The following is a 27,266-nucleotide window of genomic DNA, read 5'->3' as shown; positions in this document are numbered from 1 at the left end:
GACAACGGGTGATCTCACCTTTCCATGGAGGGTGTGGTTATGTCTGTAAAGAGACCCTGATTTATGTACCTTGTTTACCCAATTTTAAATGTAAATGGCCATATGTGTTGTTCGGCAGGAATGATTGTTTTTTTTTTTAACCTAGGGTGTACCAAGAATATTCTGGCCTGGAAGGTATAGAAGATTGGGTAAGCACAAAGCGTGAGCATGGTTTTGATAAGAAAGGTGGCCCCACATGGCATCTGCCCAACCTTAGTGAAATCACATTTGCAAATGAGCTTCTGGATTTGCATCTGAAGGGTGCACTTACTGATTTGAAGAGCATTTGTCAATGCGGTGATTCAGAAACTCCAGGTTGGTTGGCATGTGCTTTTTCTGACCACACCATCAATTTAGAGCAACCAACCTTCCCTTGAAATAAGTGTCTTGAGTTTTGTAGGCCTCATATACTCTGTTTTATTTGCATGGCCATTTATCAGGAACCTCAGCACAGGAGAAGGAACATTTACGGGTCGTTCTCCTTCGGATAGATGCGTCATTACGTGGTGTACGATCTTGCTTACCTGATTTTAGAAATTCACATACAAGCACTCTAGATGGTCAGCAAGTGCAACCTTACTTCATCTCAGGAGCAGCTGGAGCCTCTGTCGGTTCTGTTGAGCTGAGGGAAGAGGCAGCAAACACTATACATCTAGCATGCAAGTATGGATCAACAAAGTAGCTTGCAATATTTCCATAAAATTGCTAATTTTCAGTACGCCTGGTTCTTAGTAAGACTTTAACCAATACTGTGCCTTTCTGTGCAGTTATCTGTTGGATAAACGGGCTGACGACTTTGTTCTTCTCTCACTGCTTGCTCACAGCATAGCAGTTGTTGCAAACTCTGGTAATTATAGCATGATTATTTCCAAATTTATGTATTGATGTTGCAGTATCATGTCCAATTTTAAAAAATCCAGTCAAAGCTCGATATTAGAGTGCATTATTTTTGAAGTTTTTGAAGTTTTTCAAATGCCTTTGTAGGGTCATTAGAATTTTCTGAATGGTCAAGTGCAAAAGATTCCTGCCATACTGAATCGAAAAGCCTTGTGGAGCCTTCCACCAATTATATAACCGATCATCATGTGAAGGGGCACCGAAGGTCTGGCATTACCCTTTCTTCTTCATCTTGTTTCTTTATCCTCATTCTGTGCGATGACTCAGTCATGCAAATGCTTACATTATATTGGACTATGTGACTGTTGCCTAGCACAAGGGAACTCTAAATAAATCTTTTTTTGGGTCTTTTTCAGACCAAAATGGCTGGTTATTGAATTGTTGCTACTTCACAACACTTGGCGTGCTTCACAATCTCATTATAATAGGTATCGTGCTCAAGGTGATGGTCTGGAAGTTCCACACCATATTATGCTCCTTATTGGGGACCTTGTCAAGCTCTCTCTTCACAATTATGATGCAGTGCGAGTGTAAGTTACCCAACCCTTTCTGAAGACATGTTATGAGGAATCTGGATGCTCACTGTCTATAAATCTTCTTTAAAACAAGTAGAAATGGGTAGAAGCTTCTATTTAGAGCAATTCGGGGGGGCCTTTACACACCTTTTAGTTCTTCACTTAAGTCCTGCTATTAATGTGCTATTGAATGTCGGTAAAGATGTGCTTTCTCTATGTAGGCTCTTATGCTCTGCTTTTACGATCTTTATTGCACCCTGCATCTTAATGTTGTCAGTGATCTCCTCATTCCAATCGTATGTCATCTGCACTTTTCTTGAGAGCTATGGAGCAGCCTTACTCTACTCCTTGTCTTACTGGTGGACTTACATCATGAAGTCCAAAAAAAAACATAGTCACCATATTTCTGTACTTCAATCATTGCAAAGAGAGCCCAGAAAAAAAGGTTTGTCGTCTTCCTGATTAAAAAGACTTAACAAATACAAGAGAAGGCTACCACAAGCAAGTTTATAATGGCTAAACGAGTGTTATTGCCTCCTAGCCAAGGCATCCAGTGACAACATCTAATTTTTTTCCCTTGCAAATCTGAATTGTTTGAATTCTAAACTTGGAAGCCTTTAAGAGTGTAAAAACAAAATTCACCCCAACAATCAGCAAGGTATAAAGACATCTTATAAATATGCCACGTCTCATAGACACGGTCCCCCCTTGCTATAAGATGGCATGAAACATGTGAGTGATACAAGGCCAAGGTTATCTGGTTGTTTCTCTACTTCAGTCTAAGGAGCTGCCAGGCTGCATGAGTTGGATTCTTCAGACTGCTGTATTACAGATGGGGAGACCATCGTCGAGGAGACATCTTATGCAGGGCTAGGGCAGGGAGGCCCCAGAGAGTTTCTACATGAAGATGAGGTCTCAGAGACAGAACCATGTGGCTGTAAAGCTAATTATTGTTTTTCTTCTCACATTATGCCCTAGCTGTTGCATCCTAACCCATTGCAAGGGCTCTTAGCCCCGAGAAGAGTAACATGGAGGCAAGGTCCCTCCAAAGTTTCAGGAGCACAAACTTGATGCATGACATGCATAACTCTGAAGAATCTATTCGGTGGACACACTCTCACACATGGATACCAGTTGTGGATGAAAAAGCAGGTCGGGCTTACTTAGATTTAAGAAGAGCAAAAAGGCACAAGGTCTAGTAGAGTCTCTTAATACTACCATGGATATTTTGTGTGCGTCTCTCACATTCTATTCATGAGCTCATAAATCAGCCCCATAGTAGCCCTCCATCCCATCTTGCGACTGCAAAGTCTGCACACTCATTTCTTCATCACAGGCTTTCCCACAGCGCATGTAACATTGGTGAAGTCCCATTCTACATGCTTTTGCCTTCCCAGCCCCTCTTAAATGCAAAAAGTGCTTCACAAGATACATTGCACAAAATAAATTGCAGTGTGCTTTGTCAATGTCATGATTTTCAGCAGACAAGATGCCTCAGATTGAATTATAGTGTGTAGAAAATCAAGTGTTGAAGTGCTTTCCAATTTGTGACTATTCTTAACATGCCATCGGTGCTTCGGTGGCACAATTCAGATATGTCCATAGAAACACAGTTATCAGCTGTGTCTATGGGGTCTTTGATATTGGTGATGCCTTGCTGTTGCTTTTTTTGTTGAATAGCTGTGTTATGTCTCTCAACCATGTTCTTCTTGCAGCCTGTTGGGCTATTTCATAACTTGAGCACGAAGCAGCCTTATCACCGATTCTTACAAAGGTTTTCAAAGAAGCTTTCTGGAAAATTTGCTTGAGATTTTATAACCATTATCATCCCATTCACAAGGCATGTGCCCACAAAATGCACTTAATTGGATTATAATGTTACAAAACTCTATTGATGTGCCCTTGACACGAACTTACATAATAGGCATGATGCAGCTTCAAGACCTGGTCTCAAGCAAGATCCCTCAATTATTGACGGTAGCACATGGTTACAGAAGGCTGCCATACTTAAATTACAAAGTTGTTGTGCAAGGCTTATAAGGGGATGAAAAGAAAAGTTCTATTTCGTGCGTGGGAAAACACTATCATTGATTCTTGTAGACCTCTTTCGATGAAGCCTTTTGCCCACCATTTGTTGAGGTTGGAACAAACAATACTATGGTCTTCCATCTTTGTTCACGAGGCAAGAGACCCTATGCATGCACCTTATTGTTTGCATCGGAACATGTGATGGATGGGTCTGCCACAGCAATATCACGTGCACACGGTAGTTGGGTTGCATGTACACATGATTATCCCCCTACAAGACGCCTTAGAGGCAAAGTTAGAGGCCGTATATGATCAGAGGAGCAGTTTTGACAGCCCAATAGGCGTCGAGAAGTGCCCAGGACATGCACCAATTGTTGGGACATATTTTGGGCATAATATGAATGTGTTTAATGACATTTTTGACGATGTTTAGGGACCTGAAAAGGCCTGGTGGACCAGCATACGAGCTTCCATCAAAATCCCTATTAAAAGGAGGTCTAGGGCCATTCCTCATTCATGGAAGGCAGCCCTGTAGAAGCAAGTACAGTTAGTGTTATACATTGTAGCATTAATGTACAGCATTCAAGTGTCTACGTCTACTTTAGTGTCAAGATCTACTTCAGATCTGAACAATCATTGTATATATTCATTTTGGTAATATATAGGAGTAGGTTAGGTAAAGAGTCTCTGTCTTCTCCTTCTCTCTACTTCTCTGTGTCAACATTGTGCATGTGATTATCGTTAATCTCCATTGCTAGTGATTAATTATGAGTAATCATGCTTCTGTGTAGTTATCATATTGCATTGATATCAGAGCAACTTAGTTTTGCTTGGCACCATATTTTGCATTGGGGTTTGCAAGAAGTGCATGCAACTTGGTTCTGCCTAGGCATCATATTTTGCATCAGGGTTCGCAAGAAGTGCATGCAACAAATTAGGGTTTGCGTTTTTGCATCTGTAGCTTTTCTGTGCATGTGTGTTATGGTTTTATGCATAGGTCTTGCATATAGCAATAGTTCGCATGTAGAAGAATTTGCATGTGTCTAGTTCTTAGTAGGCGATCAAGTTTTTCTTCATGGCCGAGTTGAGTATCTCAGATTTCGGGAGGAGGTAGCCAAGTTTCAGATCTCTTGGATGCAGAAAATGGAAAAGCAAGGAAACCAAGTGGTATGTTGTTTCTGGATGTTTTGGGAGAGCGAGTTGGCATAGATTGAGAGAGAGATCAAAGCACGAGGTTCCAGGTCGATAACTGGAGAGTTCACCAAAGGTCGAAACTGAGGAGGGAGCTTTTGAGGATACCAGTGAGCTTCCAAGACCAAAAATGGAGACAATTTCCCCAAGTAAGTAACTGTGGATATCTTACAGGTATGAAAGGTGCAAGATTCTATTTCCATTGTGATTGTAGGCTTTGGTGGAAAGGGGCTATTACCTTTTACGGATGGGCAAGTAGGGTAAAGTGAGAAGATTGTGGAAGAATATCCTTTGTGTCAGATAAGGGATCAGAAGGACACGCTTGTGTTCTTAGATACAAGAAATTGCAACAGTTTTTACATCAATAGACCTGGATGTGCTATTTTTTCCTGTTCTAGATGGAGCTTGGATAATGTCAACTGAAATGCTGCAAAGGGACTGATGATCTCCTTATCGTCCAGGCTAAATGATCTCTACATGCACCATTCAAACATTGGAAAGCTTATGCAATTTGTACAAATGTTTACTATTCAGATTTTAATTGAGTATGTGCAAGTACTGTTGGAGCATGAGAGCAAGCTAACTCTAGTGCAGAAAGGAAAGATAGCAAACATAATGAAATGGAAATGAAAGCAATGAACAAGTACTTACATGTAGACCAAGATAGCTTGATTTGATTGATGTGACACACAAGAAAGTACATCACTCTTATAGAGTGAACACACACACTCAAGTACCATATGCTTATGGGATAGCTCCCAAAGTGACACGTGGCACTCTCTCACACAAAGACTCATAAACTAGTTCCTAGTACACACTAGAACACACTCTTTGACTATGATTTCTCCAACACCCCCCTCAGAGCAAAGAGTGTGAGACCCAATACGCAAGGAGTAAACCGATCCCCCCTCCACCTCAATACTGCAAAGAGCCAGTCCAACTGACCAACATCTCCCGTGTGTCAGTGACTACCCAGTCAGCTTGCGACCGACAGTGAGAACCATCACTCATCACCCCCCTCTTACTCTGAACTGGGTGTCAATACTTCATATCAAAGTAAAAACAATACACATTTTTGGGGGACAACCCAGGGAAGAGGACCCTTATTGACCATCACACATCACACTGTTTATTTCATCCATTTTATGCATAATGCAAGGGCAGAGCACCCATACACACACAGAAGAAATCAGAAACAATAATCTTTGTCATCCTCATCGAGGGTGACATGGGCAGAAAGTGCATGATCTTCGGGAAGCTCGTTTGGTGGTTCATCAGCAGCAACAAGATTAGCATGGTGTTGTTCTTGTTCTTTCTCCTTCTTCTCGAAGCAATTGGCTTTAATATGACTTTTCTGCTTACAGTATGTATCTGCATATGATATTATTGTTGGCTTTCCATCTGTTGGCGGAGATAAGCGCCTCTTCAGTGCTTGAAGTCAAGGATGTAGAAGTGGTTTCCTTGTTCCGGCGGTCTTTCTCAATGAGAAGAGCAACCAAGTCATCATATGTAGTAGCGGCCATGCGTAATACTTCAATGGTCTGCTCATAGCGAGAAATGCCTTGCATGCTTTTGATTAGTACTGCCATCTTGTCCTCATCATCTGGAGTCCACTTCAAACTTGATAATTGTTGAACAAGAGAATTAAATTTGGAGAGATGATCACTTAGCTCTTCATCGTCTTGCATTTTCAGCTCATATAACTTCAATTTCAGAAAAACTTTGGAATTAGTGACCTTGTTACCAAAGATGCTCTCCAATCGATGCTAGATCTCCTTAGTCGTGGATGTAAAGTCGACGTGATGAATGAGAGAGTCCGCCAAGCAGAGACCAATGAGGGCAATGGCTTTTGCATTTTGCTGCTTCCAAATTTTTCTTTGTGGCTGATCAAGTGCATCAAATATGTCGTTCTCAACAACTTCCCAGACTCCTTCACGCATAAGTAGCAGTTGCATTTTGGTTTGCCATGTGGGAAAGCCTTCCCCCTTGAACTTATCCATGAACAATGTACTAGAAGATAGCGAAGTCATGACTCAAATCTGAACTGAAAACTTTAGCTGAAAAGACTTGAAGGTGTAGCAGATGGGTAGGAAGTTTTTAGCTTCATGTGAAAGCCCCCCTATTTGTGGTGAAGTGTGAAGCCAAGAAATAAGAACCTTATCCCAAACAAATGGAAACAAATGGCTGAGCTACGCTTCATCCTGCCGTCCACGCCAAAGACTGTGGGAGCTGCGATGGAGAAGATTGTGGTGGGCGATGGGATTGGCGTGAGTAGCTGAGGTCTTCATGTAACCGGAGCGCGGCCAGTGGTAGCTGGTACCATGTTGGAACAGGAGACGACACTTGAGCTGGTTGTGTAGGCGTTCAGCAGAAGCTGCGTTGGAACCAAAGAAGCTGCGCTTCACAGGCGTTCAAAGAAGCTGCGCTGCACCTTACCTGAGAGAAGCTGCGCTTCACCTTGCCTGAGAGATCTCCTCTTGCTGCCGCCCAGTTTGCAAGGACTGTGGTGCTTGCCTTTAGAACCTTCTTCTCACAGAGGCTTCCGCCGTTGAGAATGTAGCAATAGGTAGAAAAAATGAGCATGCAGGGTTCATGATGTAAAGGCGGAGTGTTTGCTTAGCCGGCTGTGTTGGAGTCAATTGGAGGTGAAGCTATGGATGAGGATGAAGCTATGGATGTGGAGCCAATTGGTGATGGACAACCAAAGGAGGAAGACCAACTTCCATTTGTGGGTCGGCCTTCACCCCCAAGGGTTGCCCATGGAGAAGCATGGCTCTGATACCATGTTGGAGTAGGAGAGCAAGCTCACTCTAGGTGCAGAAAGAAAAGATAGCAAAGATAATGAAATGGAAATGAAAGGAGATGAAAGCAATGAACAAGTACTTACATGTAGGCCAAGATAACTTGATTTGATTGATGTGACACACAAGAAAGTACATCACTCTTATAGAGTGAACACACACACTCAAGTACCATATGCTTATGGGATAACTCCCAAAGTGACACGTGGCACTCTCTCACACAAAGACTCATAAACTAGTTCCTAGTACACACTAGAACACACTCTTTGACTATGATTTCTCCAACAAGTACAATGAAGCTAGCCACTTGACTTAGAATAATTTATTGAGGGTTTTTGTCATGCATGACAATCTGATCTATGTGGAGGTGCAAGTCTCATGCTGCCATGGGAGGAATGTAGGAGCGCCTTATGACAAGGAGATCGAAGAGAACACTATTAATAGAGAAAAAATATTTATTACGAGCAAGAACATCCACCGAGTGTGCTGGGATTTCATTTCTGCGGGCATGGCAAGAATGAGTCATAAATGGTGTGCTTATGACACCCAGCTTTGTGAGGTTTTACATCAGAAAGAAAGAAAGATATATGAAGCGTCTACTAAAGACCCAATGGCCATGCTCGTTAAAAGATACATTCGAATAATGAAAACTGTCTTTAGCACTGTGTTCTTCAATCGTGTTAAGCCTTCTCTATGTAGCACCGGAGTATCAGGTTGAATCATTCATCTTTTACAAATGAGTTACTCCTGTGACAGTTCATACAAGTAGGGGTCTTGGCCCTAATTTTTATCAAATAACACAATGCTAGTGGTAGTTCCATTATTCAGTTGATATTTTAATAAGAATGGACCTTTTGGGGATCCTCTGGCTGTGCTCAGAAGGACACCTCTTCTGCCTTTCCTTCCAGTGTGTTGGGAATTGAAATCCCTATTCACCTTGGTGCACATTGAAGATAATTATTCATCTTTTTTTTGGCTGTTTTTGTGTGTTTGCATTGGCTGCTGCCGTTATGTTTATGTTTTTACGTTTTTATGTTGCCATGGCAATTTGCTTTGTCCTGTCATGGCAATAGCACACATGGATTAGGCCATCATGCATTACAAAAGTCAAATCAATGAGTTATTCTAAGCCAAGTCAAGGGGCTAGCTTACATGTACTTGAACATAGTTACCCAAACCTGAACATGTTAGCATTCTACTTAAATACATGCTTTACCATGCTTTAATGTGCATAAAAAGATCACTTTGTCCAACATGAAAAAAGTATGTTATTTTTACATCGTAGGTTCGTAACAGAAAACTCCAAAGGCTCCTCCAAAAGAGGATATGCAAGCCCTTAGGGACATGAAAGTTCAATAATCTACCATTTCTGATTAGACTGTCCTTTAGAAGAGGATATGCTAGCCATTTTTTTTTACAATGCCTATTCCTGGCTAGAATTGAGGTTACGTGTGGAAGCCGAGTAAATCTTATCTCCAGATAGGCAAAAGAATGGGGTTTTCTATTTATATGCATACCCCCCCCCCCCCCCTCTCCCCCCCCAAAGGGCTTTGAAAGTCTCTGTTGTTGCACTATATTTTCAAACTCCAGGCTGAAGCGTGAACCACCTTCAGGTTGCCTTTGCTTTTGATTACTTGCCTGTTACTGAATTTGGTATTCATTATCTGAGAAATCATGTCTTGTTATTTAAGTTGACTAAGATTGCTTGAAGCTTAGACATTTAGGTTGCCCTTTTTTGAATTTAGCATGGCAGCAGCATCACTGAAAAAAGCCTTCAAGCGCTTTCCACCATCCATCAAGGAGTCGATGCCCGTGTTACTAAACAGCTTACAAGATTCTCTTGCGCCAGAGCATGCAGCCATGGGGTCATGTAGAATACTTGCATCGAGGCCCATATCACGATATCTAACACAGGTATTGGATGGATTTTGGCATAGCTTGCCACAGAGTATTGTAAGCAATACTATGATGAATAAAGTGCAGAAAGCCCTGACAATACCATGCTTGTCACAGAATTTTGACACCTTGATATTTTTTTTCAGAACTTTGGTGCCTTAGCGAGTTTCTTTTTGGCTGTCTTAAACAGGTGTGTATGGTAGTAACCATGCAAAAATGATGATAAATTAATCATGTTTTTTTGATAAAGAAATTGTTGATTAAACAATGCTTATGTATTGTCTTTTCCGCTTGTTGCTTGAACAACAGTGCACATCATGAAAGCGTCAAAGCTCAAAACGCAATCAATGAGGTATTGGCCCAAGTTGCTCAATCTGAGTCTCTCTTTTTTTGGGGGGGTTTTTGTTTTTATATTAGAAAAGTTGGTCGTGCAATAAAGAACTTGAAAATCACTCTAGAAAAACAGAGGTGGCATGATACCCGATGTTTCGATCACATTACATGCCAATCCAACCTTGTCTAAAAGTCCCAGTCAAGTATTCAAATCCATGTTTGTGGGCATGCATGGGTGTTGGAAAGCTCCCTCAAATTTTTAAGCTACTATCACCTTGAGAGATCAGGCATCTGAGCTAAGGGTGGCCTCACAAAAGGGAGGAAAGAAAAAAGCTTATGTTTCCTAGCTTGTCTTGGCCTTTGCAACCTTGCTTTCCATGTTGGCTTCTTGAATGTCCCCTTCTCTTTCATTTCTCAGATGTTTATAGTCTTCGTTATGTTTTTTGGTGGCCTTCCAACGGGATATGCCCTGAATCAAGGAGAATCTGGACAATTTGAAAGCTATGCTGGCCTGATCACCAAAATTCAAAGCGTTTGCTCAAACATTGAAAATACACATTGGCGGTATGAAGAGTTTTGAGTTATTTTTACATTGCATAATGCCATAGCTTGAAGGATTTCCCTTATTTCTTTTTCACAAAAAAATGTTGCCACTGCTTTTGACAAGGTACAACTTAATGGCACAAGGAATGCTTTTACTTCTCTCAGCACGTGGACCAACTCATGCTAAAGGAGATGCTGACTCAACGTTGCAGAATAGTGTAACAGGTACATTCTTAGTTTGTTTGCAGTTGAAAGACACTTCCAGATACCATGATGCACTGCACGTTTGTTTTTGTTGTAATTAACCAGACAGGATCTGCTCATGATTTTTTTTTTTTTTGGGCTACTGATCTCTCAGGACATTTCTTGTTAAATTTGAGAAGTGAATTCCCACCACTCCGTCCGTTGTCAGTTCTTGCAGTTCTCCTCCTCTTACAACCATCCCTGAACAAAAGGAAGGAATGTAGGGCTGATCCCGAGGAAGGGCAGACGCATGTAGAACATGAGGACGCCTCCTTAGAGGCCTTATTGAGATCAATACTTGTGCAAGAGGACTTTGGAAGTGTTGTATTGCGAAATCTTTCTTTGGATCATCATTATGCAGATGGGCAAGCACGATCAGGTAGATCGTTTGCCCAGTTTTCTGACAATGCAAGCTCCACGCTTTGGGTGCCTGTGAACTTGCGTGAATGGCCTAGAACAAGAACATGGGACTCAACAATGAAAGGTGATGCGTTCTCACCGAAGTTTGCTAAGCTTTTCAAATGCCTGGTTCAAGAATGCGGCTTGGCAGCATTGGAGGCTTTCCGTGGCCCGTTACAGGAGGTTGTTAGTGAACCGGAAGAACGCGGATTGCAATGTGCTGCTGCAGAAGCTATTGCAGGGTTTCTTCACTCAGATATGGAGTGTGTATCAAAAGCCTGGAATGAGTGGCTCTACCCCTTACTCAAAAAACTTATTACTCAGTCATCTGTTGAATCGACTGCGGAGTGGGCTGCATGTATTCGATTTGCAGTAACAGGCAAAGGAAGACTAGGCAGAAGGCCCCCTTTGACAAGAGCATTGGTTTTGAGCTGCTTAGCAGAACCAGTGCCTCCCACAGCATCATCAAATGCAATACTGAAACACTTCACATTTCTTTGTGCTGCAGTCTCTGAGATTTTTCCTGCAAAAGAAGGATCATACGAAGTTGCTTTTCAACAAACTTTGCTTAAGGAGGCTTTAAAGTTTGTGCATCACCCAGCACCACAGGTACATTGTTTTGTATCAAATGTTGACAAGACAAAGCTTAGCCAGTCTATTCATGTTTGTAACCCATTATTTGAGTGCCTTCAAAGTATAAACTTGGGATGTGGTTAACACACACGCTTGCGTGCATGTATGGAGAAAGAAAGAAAGATATATTAATGTCCTCAAAAGAACCAAAGGGTCAATGAGACCAAAAAGTGATACAATAATTCCATGAGAATACTAATCCAAGGAAACAAAAGGCAAAAAAAAATGAACTAGCTACCACTACAAGGAACATGTGATAATACACGTAGCCATGTGGCAAGGTGCCCATGAATACATATAGGATATGAATCATGCAAACCTCCTCCAGGAGCAGGAAACTGAGCTGTGATGATGTCCATCTTCTCAACCAATGAGGATGCTATCTTTCTCTACAAGTGGGGCAGATTGGCGAGTGCGAGGGCCCTTATAAAGGCCATGATCCACCCGAATTCACGTCCCACCGTTTGTCGTATATGCCCTCGTGTTGCATTCTACTGATGTTGGAGACTACAACAAAGGATCAAGACCATACTAGCACGACATGGGAGACGTCCAGTCAGAGTACTCACCATGGAGGACATTGAGGATATCCGCCATCGGCCGATGAGAGACATCTTTGGATAGTGATGTATATGATGCTTACCTTTGTTGCTGGAGTTTTCCTTCCCAGATGTTATCCATTAGGAGCTCCTAGTACCTTACTTTTCCTCATAGTTGTTGTTTCAGTTTCAGTCAGTTGTTTAGTTGTTTTAGCTTTTCTTACACAGACATTGTATCAGATCCACCAATTGTTGTAACCTTTTTGGTGTCATAGGTCATTTTGGCCTTTTGAAGACGTTAATATATCATTTCATTTCTCTCTCTCTCTCTCTCTCTCTCTCTCTCTCTCTCTCTCTCTACAATAGAGTGTAAAGATGCAAAGAAATCCCCTCCCTGTTGTGTATGACACCTGAGTATATCTTGGATCTGGAGCTGGCGAGTGAAGGGTTCGGATCCTCGGGGATGAGAACATCTAGCTCTCTTCACGAGAGTGTCAAGCTCTAAGAAGAGATTGTGCTCTTACTCTAGGTACTCTGCAGGAGAGTGGAGCTAGAGAGTCCTGAGGTCTGGTTGTGTTATCCCTCTGTCTCTGTGGAGCCTAAGGAACATCCTCTGTCACTAGTGGATGTAATCTGAAGAAGTCTGTGATAGGAAGCTTCCCGGTGGCTATGCCCCTTCAGGTGCTGTATGGTACAGAGTTCTAATAAGTACATACCCAAGCATCTCTAATCCTCATAGTGCATGACCCATGATAGAGGGCCAAACCCATCTTTGAAGAGACAGTGACATTTCCATTGGATCTCATAATAGGGTGGGCATCTGAACATATAGTGCTCCCCCCTCTCGACCTCCCCCGGTCCTGCATACTCTGCATATACATGCCTCCTTAGGGACACCCTCTGCTCTATCTGACTTGATCTATAAGCGGTGTGATAGGACCCTCATCTGACCAATGGTGATCCTCATGGCGTGTGAATGTGCCTGTGGAGGTATCTAGGGCTCATAATGAATCCATCCTCCGAAACTCACAAGAAATGCTCTCTGTAGAATTGGAGTTTCATGGGGAAGTGGGGCCAGCCATGTAAGATGTATGTGAACCTCTCTCAGATTGAGTCGAATGAGGCAGTTGATCTCCTGTCTAGGAAGATTAAAAAAAGGGGAGTCGAAGTTATTCTAGAAAGGGGGAGGGCGATCCATCTGGAGGCCATGATGATCAAACCAGCTGACCACCCATGAGTATCAAGACCTGTGCTGCCCCTCTCGTGTCAGCTACATAGAGGACTCAAGGGCTAATGGGCCCAGGAGGCGATCTGCATAAAGTGTGTACAAATGACGTACGTGAGGGGCTGAAAAAGTGTTATCAATGACCAAGGAGGGTGCTCCGAACTCAAGCCACGATAATCTCATGAGGCACAGATGGTTTACTCCTGATCATATGGGAGAGAATCATAACCTGCAATCGTTCTATCCTCCTCTAATCATCCTCTCCTAGATCTGGTCCCCAGAATGAGGCTTTGTACATAGCTGCCGGGCACACCAGAGTGTCAAAAAGCCAACATTTGGTGCAGGGCTCCTAGAAGTGGGCCTGGAAACATTATTTCTCCATGCTGGGTAAGGCTGCATACCCTCTCGTCAGGTGGGCCCGTGCAGGTGGTCTCATGGAGAAGATAGGTCCTGTGAAAGTCACCCCAAGGTAAACATACGACGAGACTTTCTCCATCTGAACTCCTTTGTAGAGGAATGACTGGCCAGCTCTCTCTTTGTATGAAGTCTTAAAGAGTATGACCTTGGTTTTGCCGAGATTGTTGACCATGAGGTCTTGCTAGTCACAAAATCTATGTAATGAATCCAGATGTCGTTGCAGCCCCTACACCGAATCATAAATCAATACTATGCCATCTGCATATAACAGGATGAGCACCACTGTCTGAGCCAGCAGCGAGCCTGTCCCCCCTAAATCTGTTCACAAATGGTGAGATCTCATCTATGTATAACCTGAACAAGGTAGGGGAGAGTGGGCATCCTTGTTTGACCCTGATAGTGTTGCTAATGCGCCCAGACAACCCTCTCGGTGCCCCAACTCTGCCAGTCATAGCCTCGTATAACGCCATCACCCCCCCATGGTGTGTTGGCTGGGAAATAAAGCTTATGCAGGTGACCTAGAAGGCAGTGTCAAGGGACGGGATCAAAAGCTTTCCGAAAATCCACAAAACAGCAGTAAACCTTTTGCTTTTGTGCCCTCGCCGCCTCAGTGGTGTCTCTAAAAGTGAAGATATGATTGAAAGTTTGCATAAGAAAAAAAGGCCTATGAGATTGAAATCAGCTGGACACCCCATGTAGGGGAACTGGACATGTCTAATGCACCCTCACACAATGTAGTGTACGTGAAACAAATGGAAAACAACACATAGATCTGTATCCTGGATACGTCTGTTTTGAAGCAGTGCCTAAAGCCGGTGGGGCCTCTGGTATATCTAGAACAGGTCCTCCTCAGCTTAGTAGAGGAGCGCCACTGACAGCCCTTGATAAGGAACCCCCCTGATCCGGTTACCCAATGGTCACATGCTGGGTGGCTGCCCGCATGTATCTTGGGAGCTATGAGCATGGACCTAGTGCAGTCTCTTGGGGATTGGTTACTTTTCAGACAGCTTCCCTGGGAGGCGCAGGCAAGGAGTCTCATTGGGATGATACGAGGCAGGGACAAACTGACATCTGCCATCCCCCCGGAGTGGCTTATCCCGATCCCGGACTCCCCTCCCCTGCAGTGGCTGGGAGTGTTCACCAGACATGACATATACCTTTGGCAGTGCAAGGTGCTGACGAAAGTTCAGTCTTCCTCACTTATTCTATCGGACGTCATGGCAGACTTGTCAGAGCACAATCCCTTTCCCAAGATCTCAACGGATGCACTTTGCAGAGAGTGCGGGGGATTGGTTTCCACAAGCATGGTTGGTACATCGACCCTCCACCAGCCAAGGTGTCCAAAGAGGGCTTTTGGCACGGTTATGGTTATGGAGGGCTTCTTGCTCACACATTCAGGGGGACCCATGAGAGTGGACATGGCAGGATCCCTTTGTTAGAGAGGAGGCTCCCCCTTTTTGAGTACACAGCACGGTTGGGCAGTAGGATTGAGATGCTTGAGATTGAGGGCACTTCACCAGTAGCGAGGGGCAGTCCGAGGGCCTCCCTCCACAGTTTCTTTTAGATTTCTCGAAGAGGCTGTGGGACTGTAGAAGATGACTCTTTCTATGGCAGTTAGCCCACTGGAGCCTAGCGGTTGCACTTGGTTGGCCATCAGAGGTAGACCCAGTCTGTTCGAGGTGTGGCCATCTACAGGAGTCCCAACGTCATTGCCTTTGGGAATGCCCGAAGGCTCAACAGGTTTAGCAGAGGATTCTCTTCATCTTCATTATGGACTGGGCTGCCCCCCACATAGTTTCTTGGGTCACAGTTGCTTGGGCCACCAAGGCTAAGGCAGCCATGGCATATGACGAAGATGGTGGGGGATTGGCACTGCAGGTTGCTTATCATCGGATCTCGACAACTCTAGTTCCGGTTCCCTCTTCTGTTCCTTAGACTCCATGATCCTGCCAGAGATGGGAGATTTGCAACAATATCTTCTGTTCACTGGATTCCATGATCCTGCGAGAGTTGGGAGCTTTGCAACAATATTGCTGCATGGCATATTTGGCGAGCTTGCTCCAGCGAGGCCATCGAGGGCACCCCCACTCCACCAGCGGAGACCATCTGGAGCATATGGCTCGATATCATTCACTCCCTCTGTGGACACTGGGAGAAATTCTAGGGTGGTTGCGGACTTGGCGTCACGGCCCTTTTCTCACTGACAGTTGTGTTGAGCCCACCTAGCATTATAGACCACCGGTATGTTTGTTTCCCCCCCCCCCCCCCCCCCCCCGCCCCAGCCTTCCCTTTTTTTTCACTTTGATTATTATCACTCCCTCTATGGAGCTGAGTTTGTACTTAGTGTGCATGGCTGTTTTTTTTTGTGATAACTAATAGAAGGGTCTCTTTTCTGGGGAAGAAAAAAGGGTCAATAGATACCAACCACATTCCATACATCTACATCAAAGAGTTCATCAAAACAAACTCATGTTCATCTTGGCAAGACCAACTCTCGCGTCCGTCAAGGGGATCTGCTTTCTACCCCGACACTTGAATAATTACGTTTCTCATTCCACATTTGTTTTAACAAATTTAGGGCAAAATAGAGGGGAGATATGGAGTAACCGACATTTTCTGAGGTGGAAATTTGAAAGAGCTCATAAATTTGAAAGCATAAGTAGGGGAAACATAAATTTGAAAGAGCTCATAAATTTTAAAGCAAATGTAGGGAAAACATAAATTTGGGGCAAGTCTAGGACAAATTTGGGAAAAACCTGAACTTGGAGAAAAATCTAGTGGTTAAACATGAATTTGGGGCAAAACTTAATTTTGGGCAAATTTGAAAGAAGGCCTAAACTTGGGTCAAAAATAAAAGGAGCTTTGGAAAGTTAACAATTTGGAGAAACTCTATGTTTTTTTGTTGTTGTCTCCAAGAATAGATCCTTCTATTAGTTAAAAGAAAATTCCACCTAAAAGCGTAATACAACCCTGTCCATGACAGTCAGAGAACTAAAAAAGATGAAGAGGGGGATCCCTCTATGGCTGGTTACTCTCTGAAGGAGGCTACATGAGGGGAGGGGGTTCAAGTGGCATGTAATGCCAAATGGCATTGCCCCCTTCCGGATGAAGAAGGGTCCAATGCTGCAGGTGCAAAAGAAGGCTACCCGTTGTCTTTACATGCTCAGTGAGTTCATCCCCACCCTCCCTCTCCACCGGCGCCTGGTGCAAGCTGGATGGAGAATTAGACTATCTTCCATGATATTATGTCTGTCTGCCTTGGTATAGCATACTTCCTGACCCTATCCAGCTGTGTGTGATGATCTGAAACGAGATGTGCATGTGCAAGGAAAGTGTTGCAAACTCTACAAGAGTGACATCATGTGGTGTGCTCCTCTTAATACGGGAGAACATTATGACCTATAACCTTTCAAATCCAACCCAATCAGACCATGTGTATTGTAAGCACATACTACACCACCCCCCCCCCTCTCTCCTCCGAAAGCTACCGCATGTAGGGCTTCTGGTGTAATTTATGAGTCAAAGAGAAGAGATTGTGTGCACATACTGAAAGTGCGCCTGGGAACACTGCCTCTTCAATCTTGCCACAGCGTGGTGATTCCTCTAATCTCAGGGCTTCCCTAACCTTACCAGATTAGGCCACTAATCTCGAGGGTTAGCATCAGGTACCTAACATACATGTCGTCATCCAAGGGCGTCTAGTAGCAGCTAGGGGTTTGGATGTTAGGATGGAAAATCCCCATGGGTGCAATCTCTATGCATGTGCTGATGTGGTGCATTTGTGTCTCTTCATCATCTGGCTCTCAGGCTGGGCACTTTCCAATTCTTTCGAAGGAAGATGTAAAGAGTGTATGATACTGGCTCTGTTTTTCTTGCCTCTTTTGTCCCTTCATAAGTTGGTCTTTGCGTCTTTGTACATCATGTAGAAGGAGTGCTGTACACCTTTGGTCCTTATACTCTATAACTTGATGAAGAGGACCAAATTATCTCTGAGTATGCAGTGTAAGAAGCCTCTAAGCTAAGCATTGAAGGAGGGGAAAAACATTATTATTTTCTTGCAATGGTCTACTGAGACATGGTAATAAATCACTAGTGTAACTAGTCATGCACATTGTCTTCTAAAAAAGAAACTAAGGCATGGTGGCTATGGAGGAGAGCTCTGTGTGTAGTTGTTGAAGCACAAGGATGCAATCAATACAGGCACAAGGTAGTTTAGCTTATCTTGCAAGCAATTATGTTAGCATGCAAGATGGTGTAATGGAATGCCAAAAGAGAGTTGAAGTTATGAAGTTGAAACTTTTATTGCAGGTGCGTGAAGCGGTGGGAATGGTTATTTGCATTGTTGGTGCAAATCTTGAAGTTTATGATTTTTCCAATGAGAAGCTTGGGGTGCCAGTTGCAAGACCTGAAGAGAAATCGATAGACGAAACAGGTGACTGGAAATCATTCATAATAAGTGAGACTAACTCAGCAGCTGTAAAATGTCAGAAGGACATTGTCCAACCAAGTGAATCGGTTGTTTCTTCTGATTACTTAATGGCAAGTACCAATGCTGGTAGCAGTATTGAGAAGAGCAATGACGTACAGCAGGCTGTTCGATTCACAGAAACGGTGAAGCCTCTGTTAATGTCTCTGTCATCAAATGTAGTTTGCTGTGTATGTTAATTTTTCCCCTTTATGTTTTTAAATACATGTTTTTAAATACATTGTTAACATGTCTAGTACACTTTGCAGGTTTTATACTTCATAATCTCAGCAATGAAGTCTGGCCGCTCAATTATCTTAATGAATGTCGTTGTTGAGCTGCTGCAGCCAGTTCTGTCTTTGCAGGTATGGCCCATGTTTACAACAGTAGCAGCAGGAGAGTGTGTGTGCCTCTTTACTATTTTAAGGTTGGTTTGCTGTCCATCCTCTATGGTGGAAGCATCTTAAACATGTCTATGAGAAAGTAAAGTAGTCATGAACTTGGAAAACGCCATGTTAAATCAGTGGGCAAGACGTGAGCGGCCAAAAATGCAACTAAAAGATAAGAGTATTTATGAACCACAGAGAGCATAGCCATCTTTTATGGATGTCCATGTGCCTCAGCAATGAGTGTCTCTTGACTATTGCACATGCGGACATTTGTCTTTGCCTAGCTATCTCTGGGTGTCGGATTCATTTCTAGTGATTGAAACAGCCCTGTAACTTCTGAGCCAGCTCTTGCAACACACACACACGCGCACAACCAACATAGATATGGCACCGGCCGCTCACCACCCAACCATAGCTCCATCCGAAGCATCCTGAGCTAGAGGCTAGACCACACACTCCCTCCTTAAACTAGACGCCCCCATTCGTTAGATGGAGCAATAACTAACAAAAAGTTAGGGAGCTACCCCTTAAGAGAGACTGTAGTTTCCTAAGAAATATCATTTTCAGTATGCATCTTCCACTTGATTGGCATCTCTGGAACAAGCTTGTTCTTGATTGCTATCTCACAAAAATCCAAAATCCATTCTGGTTCATCTAGAACATACTGAGTTTGATCCTTTAACCGAAATGAGTTCATTATTACAAACAAAACTATCTCCAGCGCCCAACATTTCTTACAGACTATTGACATAAAAAAAGATAGGATGATTCTTCACCTTTAGAGGCAAACCCAGTTTGTAGGCTACCTCATTGATCACGATTGTATTTTTTTTTTCTCAAGGCCTGCAAAATCGAGGATAAATTTTCATTAAACCTTCCGATTCTCATAACCTTCGAATCCTCCAAGATTCTGAGATATACCATTTGACCAAACTTGTATATGAGCTTAGCTCAATCTCAAGTTATGCCAAGACTTATCTTTTTACAACATCCAACTCCACACGAAAGTCAACCATACTCTTCAACCAATGGTCTAGGGTTATCTTGGTCAATATCCATACTTAATTTGCAGACGGAAAGAAAACCTCCCCAAACAAGCCATGAGCTTCTCCTCTCCGAGCCCAGCTCCCAGGTGAAATCCTCAAGAGCCTCCAGTCCCAAAGTGTGATGGTGTGAAGCCTGAGGCTTCTGTAGTTCCTGCTTCTCTCATGGCAGCTGCAAAGCTAACACTTCCAGAGCTACTTGTGCCAAAGAGAAAAGAAGTGAAACCTGATGCTCCTGAGCTTCCTCCAGGCTCCTGATCCAAAGATACTACTAGTTCCAGCCCTGAATCGGCCTGCACCAAAGCTGGATGATCCAGGATGGGAACCTGAAGATCCCCCTCCTAGTCTGAAAGCCCCAGAGCTGGCGGACTGAACGGTTGTTTGTACAAGTTGTACCCTCTGATGTACCTGCTGTATCTGATTGCACCGCTGGTATATCAGGCCTCTTTTCCCCTGTGATGCACCAAGCGTCAGAACTGTCCTCAATTCGTCCTTGCTTTTCCTCCAGGTAAGGCAACTCGTGAGGGAAAGACCTCTGCATCTCCGTGCAGAGAATCGAGATCCGTCCATCCATCCATCTGCCCTTTGCGGAGGAGGTGAAGCTTCATGGCTTTACACATATCATCATACCACCCATTCTGAGGTTGTGAGCCAACCGGTGCTTTAACTGAGGAACAAACAGTGGATGGGTAGCATGTCCATGCCGACTCTTGGAGGATAGATGTGAGCTGAGAGGTTACGGTGGCAAGGGGTGCTGAGAGGTCAAGCGTGGAGCCTCATAAATGTGGTGGAGGTCACAATGAAAGTGGGCTCGGGTTAATGTAGTAATGGGAGGTGTGGGGGGTGGTAAATGGCATAGATCATGCATCGCTCCCATCTCCAAAAGATAAGATATTTGCCATATCTAGTGATGTATCCACCGTCCTCTGCAGTTCTCTGCATGCCAACAGCTCTCGGGTCTAGCTCAGTGGGAGGAGAATGGGGTCTCCCTGAAAGTCATACTTATGCACGTGTGCATTATCTGTTGGGGCATGAAGTCTTCCAGGAGGAGAATGTCTCCTACATGAAAGATCTCTGCATTGTCTGCAAATAGTGGTTTATAAGGAGAGTGACTATCCTGCAGTACATCATGAGCAAAGGACCAAGGTAGATATCTCTGGAGCGAAGTATCATACGGCAATGTGGAATGGCTGAGCAAGACAGATCCATATGAAACGGGCCACTTCGTCTTGTTTGACTACAGTAAGTATCTGGCACAGGTGAGGTCTGAACCCCCCCCCCCCCCCTCCCCCCCCCGCCCCCCCTCTCTTGTATGTAGACTTCCTTGCACATGGGTGATCTTGGATAGCCCTCTCTCAGGGCTTTGGCGTGTCTGTGTAGAAGAAGACATCCCAACCTGTGTATGTCTCTACTAGGTCTCCTGGGTCCGACCACAGTGTGCCATTACAATTCTATATTGCCATCTCTAGCGGTTTGGTGGTCTCACAGACCCCACATTCCTGTTTGGGATAGCACTCCATGATGATGACTCTTCCATACCTGTAGAAATCCCACGCTTCCCTAGCCGCCTTCACCATGCTGGCTTTCCTTTGTTCTAATTGTAGGGCTGTGAGATCATCCCCAAGGTAGATCTTCGTGCCCGTAAGGTCTGTCCGCTCCTTCAAGAAGGCAAGGCAGGACTCTATATCCTTAAACCTGAGAAAAAGAGGCCTCTCCTTTGCCAAGTCCTTGCCCACACGCCATGCCTCCACAAATGGTGTGCCTTCAATCTTCATCTTGAGGAAGAGGTCTTCCCCATCCTCTTTTGGAGAGCCCTTTGCAACAAGGCTGGTCACTTTCACATGGAGTATCCGAGATTGCCAACACTTTTCCTCCTCCACCGTTCATGATTGCATTATCATTCAGCCCTGTATTCTTCTGGTTTCTAGTTACCTTCACCCATTCCATGTCCTTCTTTGCTACCCCTACCCATTTGGAGGTGGTAGCAATTTCTTCTTGGAGCCCTGCTTTCTCCATCTTGATTTCCAATCATGTGTCCTCCATCTTCTGGCAGGTCTTGCTTACACCTCCTGTTGGTCTTGCTTACACCTCCTGTAGGTCTTGCTTCAGCCCTTCATTATCCTACTTATGCTCTTCTAGTTGAAGCATCCAAGTTTCCTTGGTAGAAGTATCCTCGGGCTCTACCTTTCTTGCCCCTTACTCCTGCAGAAGAAGGGTGATTTTTCCATTTGACTTTTAGTGTTGCCATGTCCCGTTCCTTCTTCAACTCAGCTACTTCCCTGTCATGCTGCTCTTCCCAGAACATCAGAATGTTCCGCAGGATGATGAAGCCATCCGGTGCATTGCTATGGAGCTGTTATTTGTCTCTGTTCTTGCGTTGATATGGGCTTCCATTTTGTCAATGACCTTCTGCAGTCTGACTCACAGGCCATTCCATCTCGCGGAGCTTCCATTTTGTCGATGACCTCCTGCAGTCTGATTCACAGGCCATTCCATCTCGTGGAGCATGTCATTTCGGGCAGGGGATCAAAGCTGGCTGTTTGGGCGGCGGGCAGGGCGGGCAAAGCGGGTATTAAGATTCAATTCTCTGGTCTTCTCATTCTTTGTGTGTATTAACGCCTACAAAAGACCCGAAGGGTTTATGATACCAAAGGATGTTATATATGATCCATGAGTAAACCTGCATGTCAACAACATGGAAAAAGAAACCAACAGCCGCAAGGAAAACAGGCCAGCACACAACGCTGACCCTGCGAGCTTCATGTATCACCAGTGACCAGAAATCATGTGTAGTCCAAGTCCTCCTGTCGAACTTGGCTTCCTGTATCTCTTTGCAGAGTTTGGCATTTTCCTCTTTGAGCTGTTTCAGCTCTAGCTGCAAGGCCGTCTTTTCATCATTTGCCTTGGTGTGTATGGTCAACCTGAGTTCCTTCGTCTCCTTTTTGAAGGAGTCCAGCTGAGCCCGAATATGGCATCCTTATCCTCCTGTTTCAGAAGAATGTTGGTCAAGGCAAACAGCCCCTGCCATGTGAGTGGATCCATTTCTTGTCCATTGACATTAGTTTCCATCTGTGTCAGGATGTCCTTGAGTTTTTGAATGTGTCCATGACTGCAGCTCTTCTTACAACAATGCAGAGGGCGGAAGTGGGCAGCTGGGCAAAAAGGCAGGAAGCTGGTGGAGAGGTGCAGGTGGGCAGCACACACTTGCAAGTGCACGGGGGGTAGAATTGGGCAGATGTGAGAGAGAGAGAGAGAGAGAGAGAGAGAAAGTCATATTAACGTCCGTGGAATGCCTTGAAGGCATATGGGACCAAAAGACATGACATCACAATCATTAAAATCCACTTCGGGGGTGCACTTAGGCGCAAGTGCGCATAAGCGCGAACATTGAAAATAAAAATAAAAGCTAAGGGTCAATTACCATGTGTAATATGAAATGCTTGTGGTACATAGGAGAGAGCCAGTTAGTGGGGTTTAGGCTTCTGGAAGTCTTCAGTTATTGCTCTTCCTTCGTGGTAGACCCACTTTCCAGCTTGGCGGGCTTCTCGAACTTTAGCAAGTTCTGCACTTTTGTTTTTGAGCTGCATAGGTGTAAGCTCGTCTGCTAGCCACAACTTGGTGTCTTGGAGTGCCTTGGATTGTCGCAAAACCTTGATCTTGTCCTTCTTGGTTTCATAGCATAGGATGGCCTGTCCCCCTTGGGGGGTAATGAGATATGGATTGCCTATATCGATGGAGGGGAGAACCCTGCTGATTCTCCTCTTCCAGATGTCCGTATCGGGGATGTAGTCATTTGCATCAATCTCGGTTTGCTCCCTTACCTCTTGCTTGTCCCAACCCTGTGGGAGTCCCCGTACCCGAATGTCTTGGGCAACCGACACTTGAAGTTCTTCTTCCTTGATGGTGGAAATAACATCTAATTTCACATGTTGCATACCTTTGGTGGCGTCAATGAACTCCTCCTTGGCTTCTTGGATCTGCTCCTGAACTTCTTGAACTGGGTCAGGCTTGCCCTCGAGAGTGGCCAACCTGGCCTCAACTTTGCTGAGCTGCTTCTTCAAGGCTTCATTTTCTTCTCGTAGCTTGTCGATCTGTGCTAAGAGAAATGCCGTCCACGAGCTTGAGCTGTGACTGGTCAATGGCTTGGTCGGTGTGGCGAGGGCACTTGCGTAGGTGAGTTTCCTCGGCATTGTGGTGATGGCCAGCGTTTGTTGGCCTGGCTTTCCCAACGTAGCGCAGTCTTGTTACAGGGCGGGACACAGCATGGAGGTGACCGCTATGGCCTGGTGGTGCCCTACACCAGGCCCAGCGTAGCGAGGCTCGGCTCAGGCGGGGCTCAGGCGCGCGAGCAGCAGGAAGTGGCAGTTAGGTGAGGCTCAGGCGGGGCTCACGCGCGTGAGGGAGAGAGCAGGCAAGCAGGCACGCATGACGGGAGAGAGCAGGCGCAAGCGAGGGGGAGGGGACGGAGCAGAGACACGCACAAGCGAGGGGGGGGAGAGAGAGAGTGGCTGTTAGCAAGCCCACTTTGTGCACTGTAAACTGTTGTGATCATGCTTTTTTGCTAATTGGAAACAGGAAACCTCTCACAAGGATCTCTCATCTTTGGTAAAAGTAGCGTTACAATTTTTTAAGTTTCAAGTGTTTCCAACAGCACAACTTCCAAGGGCAATATCAGCGCTCTTATCTGCAGCTAATGACAGTAATTGGCACACCCGCATTGCAAGTTTGAGCTTTCTACAGTCATTTTTGTACAGGTAGCTTCTTGCTGCTTGCAAAGCAACCCTTTTTTCAGATATGCATCCAAATGCCTTATGTGACAATATGCTAGCATAGCCTTGCTTCTATGTTACATGCTTTTTCTTTCCTTTGTGGGTTCAGGCACACTTTCCTGCTACCCATGGATGGTCTGGTCAAGATTTGGGGCGAAGTAAATAATCTACTTTCTGATGCTCAACTTGAGGTTTGCATCTCTCAACTATCTACGAGGGGTTTTTAGCATGGCTTGCAAGGCATTTGCCTTGAAGACTGTTTAGCTACCTTGTACGTGTGATCTTTCAGGTGAGGGAGCTTGCATCTGTAACGCTAACTGGTATGATGAAAGGTGCGGATGAAGAGTTGTCTGAAGAGTTCCGTGTGAATCAGCTCGCGAAGGCCATCAGTTTCTTGAACACAGCCAAGTCAAGGAGAAGGTGATCGTATATTGTTACTAGACTGTTTAATTACATCTTCACTCAAGTTTTTTAAGCATGTTTTTCTTATTTTTTTCTGGGCTTTCGCAGAAGAAAGAATGTTTCTGAAGTGAGTGTAACGCCCACCAGCATGCATGCTGCGGTGTTGGGCAAGAATGTTTCTGAAGTGAGTGTAACGCCCACCAGCATGCATGCTGCGGTGTTGGGCTTGACTGCATGTGTGCTATCGGTTCCATATGACATGCCAAGGTAGGACATCTCATGTAGGAAAGGCTATGCTTTGGGAATTCTGTGGGTTATGGCATTTATTTACCAAATGCAGTGTATGATGATGATGTTTCCTTGAAACCCCCTTCTTATGCCAGGTGGCTTCCCAAAGTGATTACTACCGTTGCACGGTTTGCACAAGAATCACCACCACCTGTGAGGGCCACTGTCAGGAAAACTGTGGCCGAGTTTCGGCGGACACATGCAGACACCTGGACAATTCAAAAGTCCATGTTTACTGAAGAGGAATTGGAGGTAAGATGGGATTCTACTATCAAGCCCAACGTTCTTTTTTATCATTATCATGTGTATGGTTTAGCTTCTCGAACCCTTGCAATATGCAATGCTTTTTAACCTCTCCTTCTCGTGAAACAATGGCTGCAGATTTTAACAGATACGTCCTCATCTGCATCATACTTTGCGTAACAAGGTTTAATTGCAGCACCTCGATGCAGAGTTCGAAGTACTCTTTTTAACTGATTCGTTGTTTTGATGTAACAATCTATCTATGGATATTGCAAGACCAATTTCTCCCAGTTCAAAGTTACTTTGGACTGCAGAACGGATAAAGTGCAGTCCAGCTCAATCAATTATTTTCCTTGTGATATGAAGCTGCCTCATGGGATATTTGTTCAATGACTCTTTAGAGATTTTGTGAAATAATACATGCCTCTGCGTGGCAATCATCTATTACATATTACACATGGACAACCAGGGCACAAGGAGAGGGGAGAGAAGAAAAATCATGGATTTCTAAAAATAAGAGGAAAAAATCCCTTCAATTGACCCTTTGTATTCCGGCTTTCATTCGTGCGTTTTGCTTCTTAATGTCTTTTACATACTGCAGCACTGCGCAGGGTGAGTGCTAGTAGATATTATGTACTTCCCAGGCTACTATGGTGTTCCAGTCTTTTGCAACACATCCTTACACCCAGAAATTGTACTATGTGGTAAGTGTAATTCATATAGGGCCTTCAAATGCCATGTTTGAAATAAATGTCCAGTTCGTTGATGTGATCACAATGGGATTTTCCAAGTACAAACATATGACTTGCCCTTAGGCCCTTCAAATGTGGTTGCTTGAGGCTTGAAAGAAATATTGTGCTATTTCACTGATTGCATATGCCAAATTTAAAGCTCTTTCTTTAAACACCATGCGCTTGGGACATTCAAATCATTTTGCTGAGGCAATTGTGATTGTTCATAGCACATTCCACTCAAAATGCAATCGTACAATGGACTCTCTTTTAAGTTAACTTCAAATTTTGGCAACATATCTTGAACATTCCCAATCCATCCCTTGCATCAAGCGGGATGTCTTCAGTGTTGAAACAATACACCAAAATACCATGTGACATTGGGGATATGGGCAGCCGGTCATTAGTTTTATAGTGAACCCGGTGTAAATATTTTAGCAACCCGGTGTAAATATTTTAGGTGTGAACAACCTCTTAGTTAGGGTAAAAAGATAAGAGTTTAATGCCTATAAAAGAGTATTGTACTTGGTGGTTCAATCATCTCTCATATCATTCATAATACAATCACTTTGTGTTGTGCCCAGCTTGCTCTCTCTTGCTCTCTTGTTTTTCTCTCTCCCCCTCAACCATGGAGAGATTTCGTCCTCCATAGTTCCATGGTTGAACTCGTGGTTGTCGACATGGTATTAGAGCCATGCCTTTGATGTGCCTACATGTACATTATGTTGATGAAAGCTAATGTGTATCATTAATCCACTCATCATCATTTACGTCACTCTCTTTATGATTAGCTTCATCTTATATCTGAACTAATTATGATTAGTAACTAATCACTTTTTAACCATTTTTCCTCTTCCTTACAAAAATGTAGCTCTACTCCTTGTTGGTCTTTTGATTGGTTCTACCTTCACGCATAACATCTTGCCAAACCCTCTTAGGGCATCAAATGCAACACTATTGCTAAGCCTTTGAAGTCCATAAACGTGATTAATCATAGAATACATACCTTAATCTCTCTTTGACTAAAATGACTTAGTGACAAGTCTAATGCCGTAGCAACTCGTGTAAACCCAAAAATCCCTAGGATAGTGTGTAATTTTTTCAATTTTGTTGTGTTAAAGCGCTATAGTGTTTTTTGTTGTGTTAAAGCGCTATAGTGTTTTAACCCAAAAAAGTATGTTTTTTTAAATCTACTCCTCCCAATTGCTCTTTTGCACCAAATAAGCTCAAATTTCAT

The 27,266-nt window shown here is 44.0% G+C and overlaps 1 protein-coding gene across 1 annotated transcript in view; it reads left to right on the top strand.

Annotated features, from left to right (window-relative positions):
• LOC147632317 (proteasome activator subunit 4-like) overlaps positions 1 to 25,847 on the top strand; it is a 121,232-nt gene extending 95,385 nt beyond the window's left edge. Inside the window, exons 17-35 of the mRNA XM_086807148.1 lie at positions 146 to 354; positions 480 to 702; positions 807 to 886; positions 1,024 to 1,141; positions 1,293 to 1,466; positions 9,217 to 9,385; positions 9,514 to 9,557; positions 9,677 to 9,719; positions 10,119 to 10,264; positions 10,368 to 10,468; positions 10,602 to 11,494; positions 18,008 to 18,310; positions 18,434 to 18,529; positions 24,172 to 24,350; positions 24,475 to 24,556; positions 24,655 to 24,785; positions 24,876 to 25,034; positions 25,151 to 25,307; positions 25,437 to 25,847. Coding sequence (XP_086663274.1) covers positions 146 to 354; positions 480 to 702; positions 807 to 886; positions 1,024 to 1,141; positions 1,293 to 1,466; positions 9,217 to 9,385; positions 9,514 to 9,557; positions 9,677 to 9,719; positions 10,119 to 10,264; positions 10,368 to 10,468; positions 10,602 to 11,494; positions 18,008 to 18,310; positions 18,434 to 18,529; positions 24,172 to 24,350; positions 24,475 to 24,556; positions 24,655 to 24,785; positions 24,876 to 25,034; positions 25,151 to 25,307; positions 25,437 to 25,478 — 3,349 coding nt within the window. The 3' untranslated portion in view covers positions 25,479 to 25,847. The remainder of the gene's footprint in view (positions 1 to 145; positions 355 to 479; positions 703 to 806; positions 887 to 1,023; positions 1,142 to 1,292; positions 1,467 to 9,216; positions 9,386 to 9,513; positions 9,558 to 9,676; positions 9,720 to 10,118; positions 10,265 to 10,367; positions 10,469 to 10,601; positions 11,495 to 18,007; positions 18,311 to 18,433; positions 18,530 to 24,171; positions 24,351 to 24,474; positions 24,557 to 24,654; positions 24,786 to 24,875; positions 25,035 to 25,150; positions 25,308 to 25,436) is intronic.
• Positions 25,848 to 27,266: the final 1,419 nt, after the last annotated feature.

Source organism: Cibotium barometz, chromosome 13 (genome assembly GCF_041138505.1).
Source record: "Cibotium barometz isolate CiBa-2024 chromosome 13, ASM4113850v1, whole genome shotgun sequence".
Lineage (NCBI taxonomy): Eukaryota > Viridiplantae > Streptophyta > Polypodiopsida > Cyatheales > Cibotiaceae > Cibotium > Cibotium barometz.
Note: the sequence above shows the minus strand (reverse complement) of the source record. Positions and strands in the feature narration are given on the sequence as shown.